Source organism: Malaclemys terrapin, chromosome 6 (genome assembly GCF_027887155.1).
Source record: "Malaclemys terrapin pileata isolate rMalTer1 chromosome 6, rMalTer1.hap1, whole genome shotgun sequence".
NCBI lineage: Eukaryota > Metazoa > Chordata > Testudines > Emydidae > Malaclemys > Malaclemys terrapin.
Window position 1 is genome coordinate 6716562 of NC_071510.1, and position 15690 is coordinate 6732251.

At 50.4% G+C, this 15690-nt stretch overlaps 1 protein-coding gene across 2 annotated transcripts in view; it reads left to right on the plus strand.

Moving 5' to 3' along the window:
• Positions 1–15396, plus strand: part of LOC128839627 (neuronal acetylcholine receptor subunit alpha-7-like) — a 97761-nt gene extending 82365 nt beyond the window's left edge. For both annotated transcript variants that reach the window (XM_054032777.1, XM_054032778.1), the window contains exons 9-10: positions 4164–4273; positions 13808–15396. In XM_054032777.1, the coding sequence (XP_053888752.1) occupies positions 4164–4273; positions 13808–14329 (632 nt within the window). In that variant the 3' untranslated portion in view covers positions 14330–15396. The remainder of the gene's footprint in view (positions 1–4163; positions 4274–13807) is intronic.
• The last annotated feature ends 294 nt before the right edge of the window (positions 15397–15690 follow it).

The following is a 15690-nucleotide window of genomic DNA, read 5'->3' on the forward strand; positions in this document are numbered from 1 at the left end:
TAATTGCACACGCAAAGTTGTCTCTTGTCACTTCTTTAGTGTCCTTAGATAGGTGGACCATCCACTCCTAATGTCACTTAGAACTTCCTGAAGTTAGGTATCTGTCAAGATTGTTTCTGTAGCTGGAGTAGTCTCTTTTCTGACACTTATCTGTATGTGTCCACAGCATCCGCATGCCCCTTTACATCATTTTCCAGCTCATGGGTACATGACTGAAATGCTGCCACAAGGACAGAGTGTTTGCTACTACCAGATTTTTCTCAGGAACATATTTAGCAATTGGATTAAATCACATTAACCTTAGCAATAGATATTGGCATCTTAGTGGTACTTGGTCCAGGTCTTCTTGAATTGCTTTGGCTTTCTCAGGGTTAGGACCGATTCCATCTCTGTTTATTGTCTGCCCTAAAACTTGATTTGGGGTAGGCAGAAAATGCATTTTTCTTTGGTTAGCCTCAGTGTTGTCTCTTAAGCTTAGTTGTACTGGATCTCCTTTCAAAGTCCAATATCACCAAATATTCCATCGAGTTCTTCCACCTTTAATAAGGCCTCCATTACGGTTGTATCAGAATGCCACACAACCGTTAATCTATTTATCCTAACAACATACCTGTCAGGCGGGATCGTGCTATTATCCCCATTTTACAGATGGGGAACTCAGGCCCAATTTCGCACAGGGGTCTGTGGTGGAGCAGAGTCTCTAGCCCTGCTCTGAAGCCCTAACTACTGGATCATCCGTCCTCTCTTGTCATGTTGCTTCTTTGTTATAGGTTTCCTATTTGGCTAGTGTTGTTCGTTATGGAGAGACACCAGAGACCCCCTTGAATCATTGGGCGTGGGGGCTGGATTTTGAGGTGAAAGCTGCACAGAAATGATCATGGTGTGCCGCAGGGTTGGCCTGCAGTTTCTGCTTTCAGCACTACGCGCGACATGACAGAATCAGTCATGCTTCATCCACTCCTGAAGGCTGTGGAATCAGGCATCCCTATTGGGTGGGATCGTGCCTTGGCAATGACCACACTGCTGAGAAGGCTGTTGGTCTGTGTTCCTTTGATCCTATACAAAGACAAAAGCTATGCATTCGAGTGCACACGTCTCCTTTTATCAGCCAACTAAACTGCTTTATGCACTATCGTACTGCTCACTTTCCAGCCCAGTGTATGAAACATTAACTCTCTGAAGTCCCTGACTGGGGCAAGTTTCACTCATCCATAAACTCCCCAGCTCCCGTCTATCATGGGATAGCAAAGCATTCACACATCGCGGAGCTGGTTTGCAATAGCTGGACACACACAGCAGTGGACAGAGAGCCTCGAAGCTGAAATGCCTCTTGTGAGTTGTCAGGTACTTCGCTTATTTTAGGGCTTGACTGTGACCTGCTTAGTGACCAGTGTAGAGGAATGAGTGGGCACAAGGTGCCTCTGTTATTCCCCTGCATGGACTTCCGGTACCACGGGGCTGCCACCCCCCTCCTGCACAGCTGGGCAGAACCTTGGCTTCTCCCCCAAAGCTCTGGGCAATGCACATGCAGGGCGGTGAGTTATATGGGCCTGTGGTGCCTGGGCTCCAGCAATATTCAGGGCCCGGGGCCCAGCTCCACCAATGTTCGGGGCTGGGTCTCTCTCCAGGCCCTGCCTGCTGCCCTCCACACCTCCCGCGAGTGTCCCCCATACCCACCTGCTGCCCCCCCACGCCTCCCTCGAGTGTCCCCCGGCTCCACCTGCTGCCCCCCCATGCCTCCCTAGAGTGTTCCCCAGCCCCACATGCCTCCCCCCGGGCCCGGAGCATCCCTGCCTCAACCGGGAGGCTTCCCCCTGCAGCCCCGTGCCGCAGGGTCCTAGCACCCCGCATCCACTAGTGCCAGCGCAGACTGACCCGGACCCTGCCCTTCCGCCTCGGACCCTTCCCTTTTCCGGCGGGACCCTCCACCAGCACAGGGGGACCCTCACCCACAGTCACCGCTCCTGCCCCACGCTGGACAAGGGACAGCCCCACCCCAATTGAGGCTACAGTGAGGGGCAGCAGTGAAGAAGGAGGCGTACATGTGATGGAAGTCCCACCCGCCCCCAGCACCCACAATGGGGGACGAGGGGACTTCCTGGACCTAAGAGAAGAACTCGCTGCTGCCAGCGGGGAGAGGGTTGGGGGGAGTCCCCCTCTCTGGCCCCAGCCCTGCCCCACCCTGCCTGCACCCCAAACTCCTCATCCCCAGCCCTGCCCCACCCAGAGCCCACACACCCAGCCAGAGCCCTCACCCCGCATCCCAACCCTCTGCCCCAGCCCTGAGCCCCTCCCAGACCCCAAACCCCTCATCCCCAGCCAGAGCCCTCACCCCCTGCACCCCAACCCTCTGCCCCAGCCCTGAGCCCCCTCCTGCACCCTGAATCCCTCCATCCCTGGTCCCACCCCACAGTCCTCACCCCCGCACCCCAACCCTCTGCCCTAGCCCAGAGCCCCTCCCAGACCCCAAACTCCTCATCCCCAGCCAGAGCCCTCACCCCCTGCACCCCAACCCTCTGCCCCAGCCCTGAGCCCCCTCCTGCACCCTGAATCCCTCATCCCTGGTCCCACCCCACAGCCCTCACCCCAACCCTCTGCCCCAACCCTGAGCCCCCCCACATCCCTCAGCACCAGCCAGAGCCCTCACCTCCTGCACCCCCCCCTGCCCCAGCCCTGAGGCCCTCCCACACCCCAAATCCCTCATCCCTAGCCAGAGCTCTAACCCTCTCCCCCAGCCCGGATTCCCCTCCTGCACGTGAACCTCTCATCACCAGCCCCACCGCAGAGCCCTCACCCCCGCACTCCAACCCTCTGTGTGAGCCATTCCCACACCCCAAACCCCTCATCGCCAGCCCCACCCCACAGCCTTCACCCCCGCACTCCAACCCTCTGTGTGAACCATTCCCACACCCCAAACCCCTCATCGCCAGCCCCACCCTAGAGCCCTCATCCCCGCACTCCAACCCTCTGTGTGAGCCATTCCACACCCCAAACCCCTCATCGCCAGCCCCACCCCACAGCCCTCACCCCCGCACTCCAACCCTCTGTGTGAGCCCCTCCCAAACCCCAAACTTCTCATCACCAGCCCCACCCCAGAACCCTCACCCCTGCACTCCAACTCTCTGTGTGAGCCCTTCCCACACCCCAAACCCCTCATTCCCAGCCCCACCCCACAGCCCTCACCCCCGCACTCCAACCCTCTGTGTGAGCCCCTCCCACACCGCAAACCCCTCATCCGCAGCCCCACCCCACAGCCCTCACCCCCGCACTCCAACCCTCTGTGTGAGCCCCTCCCACACCCCAAACCCCTCATCGCCAGCCCCACCCCACAGCCCTCACCCCCGCACTCCAACCCTCTGTGTGAGCCCCTCCCTAACCCCAAACCCCTCATCACCAGCCCCACCCCACAGCCCTCACCCCCGCACTCCAACCCTCTGTGTGAGCCCCTCCCACACCCCAAACCCCTCATCACCAGCCCCACCCCACAGCCCTCACCCCCGCACTCCAACCCTCTGTGTGAGCCCCTCCCACACACCAAACCCCTCATCCCCAGCTCCACCCCAGCGCCCTCACATTTTTACATTATTTTAAAAAATATATATCTGTTTACAAGTCAGGTGTGGTGGGGCGGGACTTGTACCCGTTCTGGGCACCACCAAACATGTGCTGGCACGGCAGGGAGAGTGAGGTGGAGAGTTGGCCCAGATTACCTCCTCCACGGACCAATATGGGGAACTAAGGACCAGATGGCATCTCAGTCACAACCTGGCCCCTGCTCCTGGAACAGTGCAACTACCTGCTGCCTCCTGTCAGGGGTTGTTGCAAATCTAGCCCTTAATATAGTTTTCTTATACAAACAATTATACTGAATTTGATATAATTCTAGAAATGTACACCCCTTGTCCTTTGCGTACGTGCCATTACAATTGAATTGGATGGGGCGATGGGGGAACGCCTGCATTCAGAGGGCCCCTTTTTCTGATGATCAGTCACTAATGGAGCCCAGGCCTGGAATTCTTTGCAAGGGCTCGGCCGTGTTTTCAGTTTGGAGGGGAAGCTCACTCTCTCACAGGGGGGTGGCACAGGACAACAATCAGGACTGCAGATTTCACTCTGTCATTTCTAATCAAACCCATCTTGTCTTTGTTATTTTTTAATTGCAGCTCAATATTTCGCTAGTATCATGGTCATTGTTGGTCTCTCGGTGGTGGTAACGGTCCTGGTTCTTCAGTTTCATCATCACGATCCCCAAGCGGGAAAAATGCCCCACTGGGTAAGTGGCTTCAACATGGGCATATTCAGTAACAGGAAATAAATGACTTCTTGATATTGAACTGATGGGACCACAACTTGTTGTAATCAGCTGAACAATTGTGATGGAACAAAACAGGTGTGACATCGCCATGCTGGGAAAAAAGCCCAACCCCCCCCAGAATCTGGGTGACCATTAAAAAGGCACCCTGGTTATAGGCTTCCCACTGGAGTTTGCAGCATTTACTGTTCAGATACCGTGGGAAAGTCGAACAGCATGGCAAACCAACGTTGCTCTTCTTAATGGTGCCCACTTTGCTCTTGCCAACCCCCAGGGCATCACAGGACCCATACTGCTCTCTTACCCACTGGCACAGAAAAGCTTTACATTTTTCAAAGCACAAAACGCAAATATTTCTTAGCCATCATGGATCCTTTTTTCGAGGTGTTTACTCTCCAGGAGCCCCATTTCAGTCAGCACAGAGCACACAGCCAGTGGCAGTGCAGAGGTTCAGAATCTGAACCTGGATCTGCCCCCCAATTTTCCCATTGGCTCCTGGCACTGTATGAACTGGGCCAACTTACCAGCTGGAACCCCCGTTACTCTCTTATTCGGACACGGCAGTTGGGGTGAGCCCGGTTGGACCATGGTCACCTCTCTCTCTCTCAGCCCACCCTCACTTACCCAATAGGGTGAATGAGCAGTGGAGACCGACAGCCAGGACAGCCACTTCCTTTGACACCATCTAAGTACATTCAGGCCACTCCTAGACTCACCTGCTGGGGGATCTGGTGCTTTGCTGAACCCACATCCCTGATCCAGATCCAAATTTCACAACTGGTCCCTTAATCTGTCCTGGGCCAACCCAATGTCTCGGTTCAACTCAGCCAGTCTTCACGGGGAGTGCTTCGGATTCTGCCGCTGGGGCCCCGCTTTAGAAGCTGGGAGGCTAAATTCCAGTCCGAGCAGCGGAGGCAGGCCCCATGTTGTGCGGCCCGTGAGAGCTGCCCTGGCGCGTCTCTCCGTGCCCCAGCTTGGGACTGAATGTAGTCCTGACACAATGCGCTGGAGAGTTGAGCTCATCAGCATTGTGACATCTCTGGTGATGCCTCTCTGCACTGAATGGGTGCGGAAGCCTTAGCTACTGCTTGCCCCCCCACACTGCTAGAGCGGGTCAGGGCTTGGTGATGGTACGGCTGGTGCCCTGGGCTTGTTCTGTGGCTATATGAAGGATTTCAGCCTGCAGGCATGTCACAGTCTCAAGACCAGCCCCTTGGAACCTCCTCCTGGCATTGGCCAAGATGGCCACCCACCAGTCTAGGAGGGGGAGCTTGACGGGTGGAGGAACGTCTGTGACTGCAGGTGGTCATTTCCTTTCACTGCTACACTCACGCATATGGGCAGATTTCCTCTGGGCGGTGGCCACTGACTCCTCTGCAGAGCAGGGGGCGTTGTCCTCAATGGTCTCCTCGCGATCCCTCATTTTGACCCTGTGACCTGCACCCCAATTCCTGTTTGTACCTCCCTGGTAGTAGTTTAAGTCCTGGTGCTATGGCCCCTCCGTCTTCTGAGGGGGCCGTGTTCCCTCACTTCACTGGGCTCTGCCCATCACTTCCAGCTGGGGCCTTTCAGGAGCAATATACGCTCTTCAGATGTTCAAGTAAAAAACCCCAAACCAAAACAAAACACTGTTTTTCTCTCACTGTTTCTCATGGGGAGACTTTACAGAGCGCATTTTGCCTGATTAAAAAGGAAAAGAGGAAAGCAGAAGTGAAAACAAATATCCACAATTATCTATCCAGACTGATTTTCCAAGAAGCCCATTTCTACAGCAGCCTCTGACACTTAGTTCATTGTCTCTGTCACGGTGAGAAATTACTCTGACAAAATGGAAAAATGTCATACAACCCACCAATGTCACCTTGTGTGAGAGACGAAATACACAACAGATTTGGGTGCGGGGAGGGGGACACTGCCCTGTATCCCATTTCATCTGCTCTAAAATACTCCAGAGTGTTGATGCAAGTTTAAAACCAACAATGAAAAACCCAGTAGCTGGGCATGCTAGTAATGATTTCTTAGTGCAACTGTCATGACATTTAAAATCATTGTCTTCCCTGCCAGACAGCACAGGCAATGAATTCTGAATGATCTTCATCATCCAGTTACAATGCTCTAAGGGTATGTCTACACTACCCGCCAGATCAGCGGGCAGCAATTGATCCAGCGGGGGGTTGATTTATCGCGTCTAGTCTAGACACGATGAATCAATCCCCCCCCCCCCCATCCCCAGGGCTAAGAGAGCTTTAAAGAGAACCATCCCACTCATGAATCCATGTGCCGAGAGCAGGTGCACCACGGCCCTAGCGGCCAAGGTGTGACTCATGCATATTCTGCCTTAATAAGAACTTTGGCTGGCTGCCTTGTGGAACATGCTCACCAGTCTCCGGACCCTCCTGACCCTCCAGGGGTTCTAATCACTCATAGTCCCATCAAGACACCCTCTGATCGTTATGCTAAGTGTGAGATGAAGCTACCCAGCGAAGCTACAGCCGTTTCAGCCACTGAGGAGCCAGAGTGGAGACCCTATTTTGGTCCACTGAATTTCCTGTGTTGGTGTGGCTGGCACACCGTGAAGCTTTAGTAACTTAGCAGGCCTTATTATAAGCCTCAACTAGTGGTGCGTGAAACCAGCCTCTCAACTGAGGCATTATCTTTGCAGGGACCAGGCAACTCATGGAGAACTCTTCCCTCAATGGAAGTGATCAGCCGTGGCTTCTGGGCACTCAGCTCTGGGAGTCCCGCCCCCAGAGTGCAGAGAGGGAACATTTGGAGGCTGCAGGACATCCTAGAAGGAGGTTCTCCTTCCGGCAGATTGCTGTGTTGGACTCGCCTATCCCTGCATCGGCCTTGGGGCAATGAAGCCCAGCCAAAGCGGATCAGAACACTTGGCATCGTGAAAGTTCGGGTACATCAGAGCTGGACCCACGCCCTCTGCTGCCGAGCTGCCAGGAAACACAGGGCTGAGCCTGCACCAGTATCTCAGGGCCACCTGCATTTATGCTTGTTCTCGCAGCACTGACACGTCCACCGCTCACAGCAGTGCAGTCACCCACTGACACAGCAGTGCTGGCTGTGATGAGGGCCCTACCTCGTTGTAGGAAAGTCAATTACTTACAAGGATATGGAAAAAACAAACAAACAAACAAACCATCTGAACCTCCTCCCGTCCCCGAGATGACCGACCTTTTCCCAGTTTATTAGAGGGGGGTTAAAAGACCCCTTTTGAATTTAAGACTGCCTGGGAATATGCCAAGGGCGGAGTTTTCAGGATACCTGCAGCAAGCCCCTCCGCCCACATCTAGGGAGGCAGTGCTCCTCCACCCACTGCCGGAGCAGTAAAGGAAGGATCTGTGTTTCCTTCCAGCCGTGCACTAGGAATGTGTTGGTGACTGAGGTTCCTGGGTCGGCTATTCATAAAATGAAAGACTGGCTTGTGGATTGGGCACTAGCCGGGGTTCTGCACCCAGCCCTGCCACTGCTCTGCTATATGCCCTTGAGCAAATCACTTCACCTCTCTGTTTTATCTATTTAGACTGTAAGTTCTTTAGGGCAGGCACTGTCTCTGCCTATGTATAGCACCTAGCAAACTGAGGCCCGGAATGATTATTTGCATTGCAGTAGAGCCTACGTGAATATTGCAGAAAACATCATTTGAATGGTTAAGTGCCAGGCCAGGAAAGAGAGAGAACCACATAATAAGGGATGGGGTTGCAGGGACAGGGCTAGACCTAGAGTGAAAAGGTGGGAGTGCTGCAGTTGTACCGAGGACGACACCACCAGGAGAATGAGAAGGAGTTTAACTCTCTGCATACAAATACAAAAGTTTTGGCCATTGTGATTCCTGGCACATCGGCCCTGTTTTCCCTCCATGCCCGTTGCCGTCTTTGTTACATTTTTCTTCCAGAGATAGCCCTGCAGCTTTTTTGCTCGGTAAGAATGTGAATCTATTAAGATGGTTATCTGCAGAGAAAAGGAAATTGCTTCTCTGAAACTGTTGTTCTCTGCAAGGCGAATCTCATTGGATTCCCTACTGCTCATGCATCTTCCTCCCCACAGCACAGAGGGTTCTGCACATTTTAATTCCTCTCTATTCCTCATTGTACAAAAGATGCATGGCTTAATTAGCTGCAGTAGTGTCACTAGCTCCCTGTTTTCCTGAGCCAGTAACTAACTTTCACAATTGAGCAAGTTCCTTTCCCTTCCTGAAAGTGATCACTCCATAGTTCTCCTGTCTGTTTCCTTAGGAGACAGAAGAGGAGAGGGCCTGAGGTTAGTACTGAACCTAGCCATATAAGGTTGTGGTTTCTATAAGCACCAAGCATGCATTAGAGCCTAGAACAACTGGTGCCCTCTCTCTGTTCCCCTGGCCATCGCCTTTCCACTGAACCGAGGGGGTTTGCCAAGGCCAAGATTTTCAAACGTGGGAGCCTAAAGTCAGGCTTCACAGCTGGTATTTAGGTGACTAAAAAGCAGGGGCTGTTGGGTGCTTAGCATCTTTGAAAGCTGCCACTGATCTGACACGCAAGAGCCCTAAAGGTGAGTGCTTGCGTAACTCCTGCTACAAGGGTTAATCACCTGGGACAGGGTTCCCAGCTACCCAGACGTGACAGGCAAGCCCTGCACTACTGACTGGGCAGCAGGAGGGCTAGGGATGGGAGTGCATGGATGAGGGGAGGCTAGGTTTGTAGGATTCAGGAGCATTCCTGCTCTTGGTGGGAATCCACCTCAGACTAGAGCCACAAAGGGAATGTACAAAATGGAGCCTAGCACCTAACTTTAGCACTCCACTGCCCAGGGCAATCCAGAGCCCTAAGTTCGGCAGCATCCGGGCTCCCTCCACAATGTATGGGGAGAGTTGGACACCTAAGAATGGGATTCAGAGAAGCCAATAAGAAATGCCGAGGAGAAGGGTGGTGCCTATAGTCCATCCCTCAATGAGAGCTGGGCTGAAGGGAGGTGCCTGGCGTCACTCGGGAGTCACAGCTGTGGCCCTGCTCCTGGAGCTCGGCACCGAAGCTGGGTCAGCACTTCCTCGCAAAGAACCGAGGAGCAGGTAGTGGTGATGCCAGGCATGCTCTAAGGCAGCTTCTGAGAACCTGCCGGTGAGACAGGTGGGGGAACACCGAGCCTGAGAATTCCAGCAGGGCATAGGCATGAGCTAGGCACCAGGCATCAGAACTTAAGTGGCTTTGTATACGTCCGCTGGCAGTAATGTAGGTGCCTAAGTGACATGACTGGTGGGAATTTAGGGGCCTACAGGGTTAGGTGGCAGCTGAGCATGGGTTTTGAGGATTTAAAGTGCCAGTTAAGGTGGCTAAATCCCTTTGTGGATCTAGCCCCTGGTGGTTCGTGTGGGACCCTGACTGAGAGCAGGGGCCTACTGTGTGGACGGGCTGTCACACTGCTGGGAGAGTCTGTTGCCTGGAGTGGACGGCTGTGCCTGCAGATTGCCCTCGGGCAATCCAGCCATGTTAAAAAAGCACACAAATGGGTGCACAAGAACCTAGAACTGTCACACCGCGACTGCTTACTGGCTGCCACACTGTCACAGCTGGCATCCCAATTAACAGTGATGTGCGAATGGGTTAATTACTGAATTTCAATGTGTTTTTTGGGGCTAATGGCATTAGACTGAATAAAACAAGAGCCACCCCCCTATTTCTGGTGCATTTATTCATGCACTAGAAATGCCCCAAAATAGGCGTCCCTGTCTCAGAAGTTACAGATGCAGATTCTCCACGCAGTCAGCTCTTTGGCTTGAAGGAAAAGCTTCGTTTTCACGGACAACGGTATTGACCTGATGTCTCTTGGCATATCCAAGATCCATTAACATCTTCAAATTAGAAGCCCAATATAATATGTCATCATTTCACATTGCTCAAGAGTGACTCTCTCTTTCTCTCTCTCAATGACCTTGTTGAAATATTTTTAGCAATTGAAGGCCTTCGTTTGGTCTTGTGGCTCTTTAAAGTCACCGTGTCAATAACTAGTCAGAGGAAAGAGCGCAGTGAAACGAAGGAGGGATTGTTCTTTTCGCTAGGTCGTTGTTGAAGGAAGTAACTGGCTATTTAAAACTGTACATGAAAGCAGCACAGTTTGAACCCTAAGGAAGTTTCCAGTCGGAGGAATAAAATATCCTTTCGAAGAAGTGGACTGGAAGGGCCCCGTGGAGGGGGCACTGGGCTGGGAGCGAGGAGACTCGGACTGCAAGACACAAAATGGTCTAACCATTTTCTTCTTGTCACTTGAGGATTAGTCCCCGTTGGAGGTAGTGGCCTTAAAGTTATTGTTAGTAGTAGTAGCATTGAAGTAGCATCAAGAGGCCCCAGCTAAGATCACCCAGCTCTTAGCACAATGGGGTCCCAGACACATTGTAAAAAACTTGCCATCTAACAGACCAGACAGACACATGGCGGGAGAAAAGAAGGGTTGGTGTCCCCATTACACAGAGGGAGAACTGAGGCACAGAGAGATTACGTGATCTGCCAAAGGTCACAGCGGGAGTTTGTGGCAGAGCCAGGAACTGAACCCAGCTCTCCTGCGTCCCACTCCAGTGCCTTACCTATAAGAGCACCCTCCCTCTCTTACTAGTAGGTTGATGGACATCCAGGTCAATAAAAGTCTGAAGCTGTTGTCATTCAGAAATGAGGCTTATGTAACCGCAGACTGTCCCCTTTCTATTTTAATGCCATTTTCAATGTCACTTGCACCTTTTCATATATAAAACGCTTCTCTTTTTAAAAAACGATTTGGTGCTTCATGAAGTTCCATGCTTAGTGCCGATGGCATCATACGGATTCCCCTTTCTGCAGCTTTCAGCGGCACAGCACAAGTGTTCTTTAGATAGCCAGCTCTTGTTTTGATAGCTTTGCAAATCATAGGTGCCTTTAACTTGTTAATTGCACGGATATCCCTTGGAAGAATATAAATCAGGCCCCTGGCAGCGTATTGCACTGTTCTCTAAGCTGTTCGTTTGCTCCAGTTGTTTATAAAGTTCATATATTTATTATATTTGGCGTGCATCAGATGGGGCACAAGAATGTGACTTGGGAACGCATATTGGTGCAGAGCTGATATCTGGGGTATTAGGCATGATTTTACAAGGAGCTTTGAACAGAAGTCATCCTCATGTCCTCGCAGGAGGATTCAGCTACTGCATGTCACTATGCCAGGCCCATAGGGGAATCACTTCTTCTGCTGGTACGTTTCATTACAAAGTCACCGATTGTGTTTGCTGTTTGAGGAAAGGACATTTCTCCCAAACCACTGGAACCATGCCTTGTCCGGCATCCCCCATGTGCCCAGTAGCCTGCAGTAGCCCTTCGCTGGCACTGTGTGGGAAGGGAGATCATAATCTACACTATGCCCCTGACCAGTAGTTCTCAGATGGTGGGGTGTGACCAGAAATGGGTTGGGAGGGGATGCCAGGTAGGCTACACCCTGCCCCCCCAACAAGTCCTCAAGTCTTTACAACCCAGCAGAAGACCAAGGTAGAGGACAGAAGAAGCAGCTTACTCCCTTTTTCTGCTGCTGCGATCCATCCATGCTCTGTCCCCTCCTACCCACTAGGTAATCACAGAGCAGCTTTTCAGACGCACCCGAACCTGCTCTGCGCAGTGCTCCATGCTTGGGCAGGGGAAGGCATGCTTGAGGAAGCAGTGGAGTTAGACTAACTCAACCTGCTAACTAATGTGAAAACTACAAACTGTTTTCTCCTCACTAGGATGTTAACTCAGGTTAACTAACTCGAGTTAAGAACCCAGCTGTTTTTTCAGGGAAGACATGGCTTGGAGTGGCACTGCCACAGAACTGAGCATTGTGCAAGCAAGGCCAGTCAGTCTCCAAATCCACCCACACCGAAGTCTGGCAAGAAAGATTGAAGAGCCACAGCCTTTTAGTGCCTTCCTAGAGGACAGCAAACATCCTTACAAAGGTGGGACAAGATTTTCACAAATGGGGACCTAAAGTTCATCTCCTAAGTCCATATTTAGGCAGCTAAATAAGTGCCTGAATTTCAAACATGCTGATCACTCAGCAGTTCCTAGTAAAATCAGTGTCAATGTAAATACTGGCAACTGTAAAGCCTCCAATTATTAGCTGGAAGGCTAACAACTGATGCTGTCCAAAAGTCCTTTCACTGGGCAAGCAACTCGCCAACACTTGAAAGTGACAGCAGTGGAGAAGATATCCTTATTCCCATTTTACAGATGGGCAAACAAAGACACGGAGAGATTACATGGCAGAGCCTCAAACAGAAGAAGAGTTCATTTGCCTGTTTCTGTTTTTCACTAAAGAGAGCCGTGTAAAGGTGTGGTTACTCACCTCCCGCGAGCGCCTCCTGCTGGCCGGGTATGGGCCTGCCCTCTCTGCTTTTGCGGTGCTTTCTGCCGGTAGCTTCTCTTTTCAGATGGGTTTTCAGTGACTCAGCCCTGAAGCCGAGTCACACACAGTCTGTATGTGAAATGGATGGAAAACAAACCCCTACTGGGGTAACACAGTCAAACGAACAGTTGGCCCCTCCCTGAGGTTCTCAGTCCTGTCTCTGGGCTTGTTTAAGCACCTGCCCCCTTCTTGGGTTCCAAACAAAACTTTTAGCCTCCTCGGCCCTTGGCCACTCTGTCTGTGACTAGTGGGGGGACCCAGGCCTGCCCACGACTTCAGGTCACAACCCAGGGACCCTACGACTAGCAGCCAACTGCCGCTTCCATCACTAGCGTCTATTGTTGCATTCCCTGGGCTGCTTCCCACTCTGTCCAATCAGCTTCTGGGGTCCTTGGCCTGTTCCCTGTATAAGCAGGGTCTCTCCCAGGCCTCCTTGCCCGGAGAGTCTGTAACAGTCTCTGCCCTGTTCTCTCAGGGTTCTTTCTCACAGGCCCCTTCACCTAGAGAGCTTATAACAGTCTCTGGCCATTCTTGTCAAAGCTCTCTCTTTCCCAGGCCTCTGTGCCTGGGGAGCTTCACAGTCCTATCCCTGCTTAGGCAGGGTTTCTCCCTAGTCCCTGTACCGTCTCCCAGCCTTCCACTCCTTCTGGTCGCAACCAGCAACTGCTCTGCCCAGCTTCCTCAGCCAGCCAGGAACAGCATCCTTCTTCCTCTGGCTCCAACCAACAACTGGGCTGTCCAGGCCCTGCAGCTCCTTTTATATGAGCCTGTTAGGCTCTGATTGGCTACCTCCCTCTGAAGCCTCTCTAGGCAGCTTGGAAGACCCAGCTCTACTGCCTTTTTTTCTGGGGTAGGGTGTGGTAGGACTGCAGTCTATTCCGGAGGTCCTCAAAGGGCCTGGTACACCCCATCACAAGCCAATATATATTAGTGATAATGAAACAGTTTTCCCTTACAATAGTTTATAGCTTTCCAAATGGAGATTTATATAGATGGCAAAATCCCTTTGTGAAATACGGATCCTGCAAAGATTTCTAGGTGCATCGTTCAGTCAGTGAAAATAAGATAAAGGTCTCTAAAATATTTTGATCACTTCCTCCTGTTTTTCAGGTCCGTGTTATCCTGCTGAATTGGTGTGCTTGGTTTTTAAGGATGAAAAAGCCTGGAGAGAACATAAGGCCCCTCTCTTGCAAATACAACTATCCCAAGCACCGTTCAAGCATCAGTAGCGTTGAGATGAACGTGTTACCTGGATACCAATCTAGCAACGGGAACGTGATCTATAGCTACCATGCCATGGAAAACCCATGCTGCCCACAAAACAGTGACTCAGGTAGTAAGGGTGGGAAGGTCGCTTGCTCCTCTACAGAAGATATCGAGCTAGTTCAAAAGAAAGCTTTAATGGATACTATCCCAGTGATTGTCAAAATCCTGGAAGAAGTTCAGTTCATTGCAATGCGCTTCAGAAAACAAGATGAGGGTGAAGAAGTTTGTAGTGAGTGGAAGTTTGCAGCAGCTGTCATAGACAGATTATGTCTGGTTGCTTTTTCACTCTTTGCAATCATCTGTACGTTTACAATATTGATGTCTGCTCCAAATTTTATAGAAGCTGTTTCAAAGGATTTTGCATAAGGCTCTCAAAGAGGTGCACGCAGTCCAAAACATGTAATTTCAAAATAAAAAAACGTCGCCATTAACTTTGCTAAATAACGTAATTTAAATCTTACATAGAACGAAGGAGCTGAAATTAGTTTTGTGAGCTGATTATCTCCAATGTTAGTGATTGTAATGACTGAATAATATAAATACTGGACCCTGTAATTTATTTCTTAGATTGTATCTGCCTGTAATGATGTTATGATCTGTGACAAGTGGTAGGCAAGAATTCAAATCTTTGTTACAAGTAAGCACTAGTGTATGTATACTACTAAGAAAGCACTAGTGAACATTTAGCTATTGTTTAATAAGTAAAAGCTATATTGATAAGTAATTCTAACATGTTCTTTAGTATATTGTCATTTTCAATATCTTTATGTTTCAGTATCTTCGATTAGTATGGCTGTGACATGCATTTCTCATGTTTGACAATGTATCACTCTGCACTGTTTATACTGCATTTAGCTAAACAAACTACTGGTGTTCGCTTGTACTATTGCTGTGATTATCTGAAACATTTTTCCAGTCAAGATGTTGACAGAATGTATTTTTGCTAAAACTTTACAGAAATATTTTTTTTAAATGGAGGAAATGTTGGTAGTTGAGAGGGATCAGAAATCTCAGTCGGCATTCAGAGAACTGTTCAGATGCTCAGTGACACTGTTGTGTTGCTACTGTCGTCCGTGTGCTTAATTTGAATACAACTTGAATTACAACTGCCAATCTAATACCTGCTAATCCTAAATTTTTAGGGAGGATTCCTGGCCCCATCAAGTCAATGGGAGTTTTGCCAGTGACTTCAGTGGGGACAGGATTTCGACGTTAGATGTCATGGTCTAGTCTTCTTTGCTGGGCTCTGTTGGTGTGGTCCACTTTCAAACTTGGCCAATGCGGTCTTGTTAAAGGAATTATGTTGATTAAAGACAACTTATTTTTGTTTAGCTAAAGTTTAACATGGAAGACTTTTGTCTTTACTTGTAACCATGTTGCTGCTGTTAACTACTGTAATGCTTAAATATTAATAAACAATAACTCTTATGTCACTCAGTTGGAAGATGGTGGTAAAAAGGCCTCCTTATCATAGGCGTCTTCTGCCCACTGTAAAATGAACCCCTCATCAGAATAATTGCCCATCTCTTCTGGTGTGATTTTAATCTGCCAGCAGATTACAACTCGCCATCTGGGCTGATAGGGGGCCCCTATCCCCAAAGTGTTTACCAGAAGATGTGGTCTTCACACCATGAGTAAAATTTCTACCCTCTGGTGTTACAAACTCTTTGTACGTCTGCGAGGAACCTAGCACATTCTTGGGTATTTGATCAATGATAACACATTGC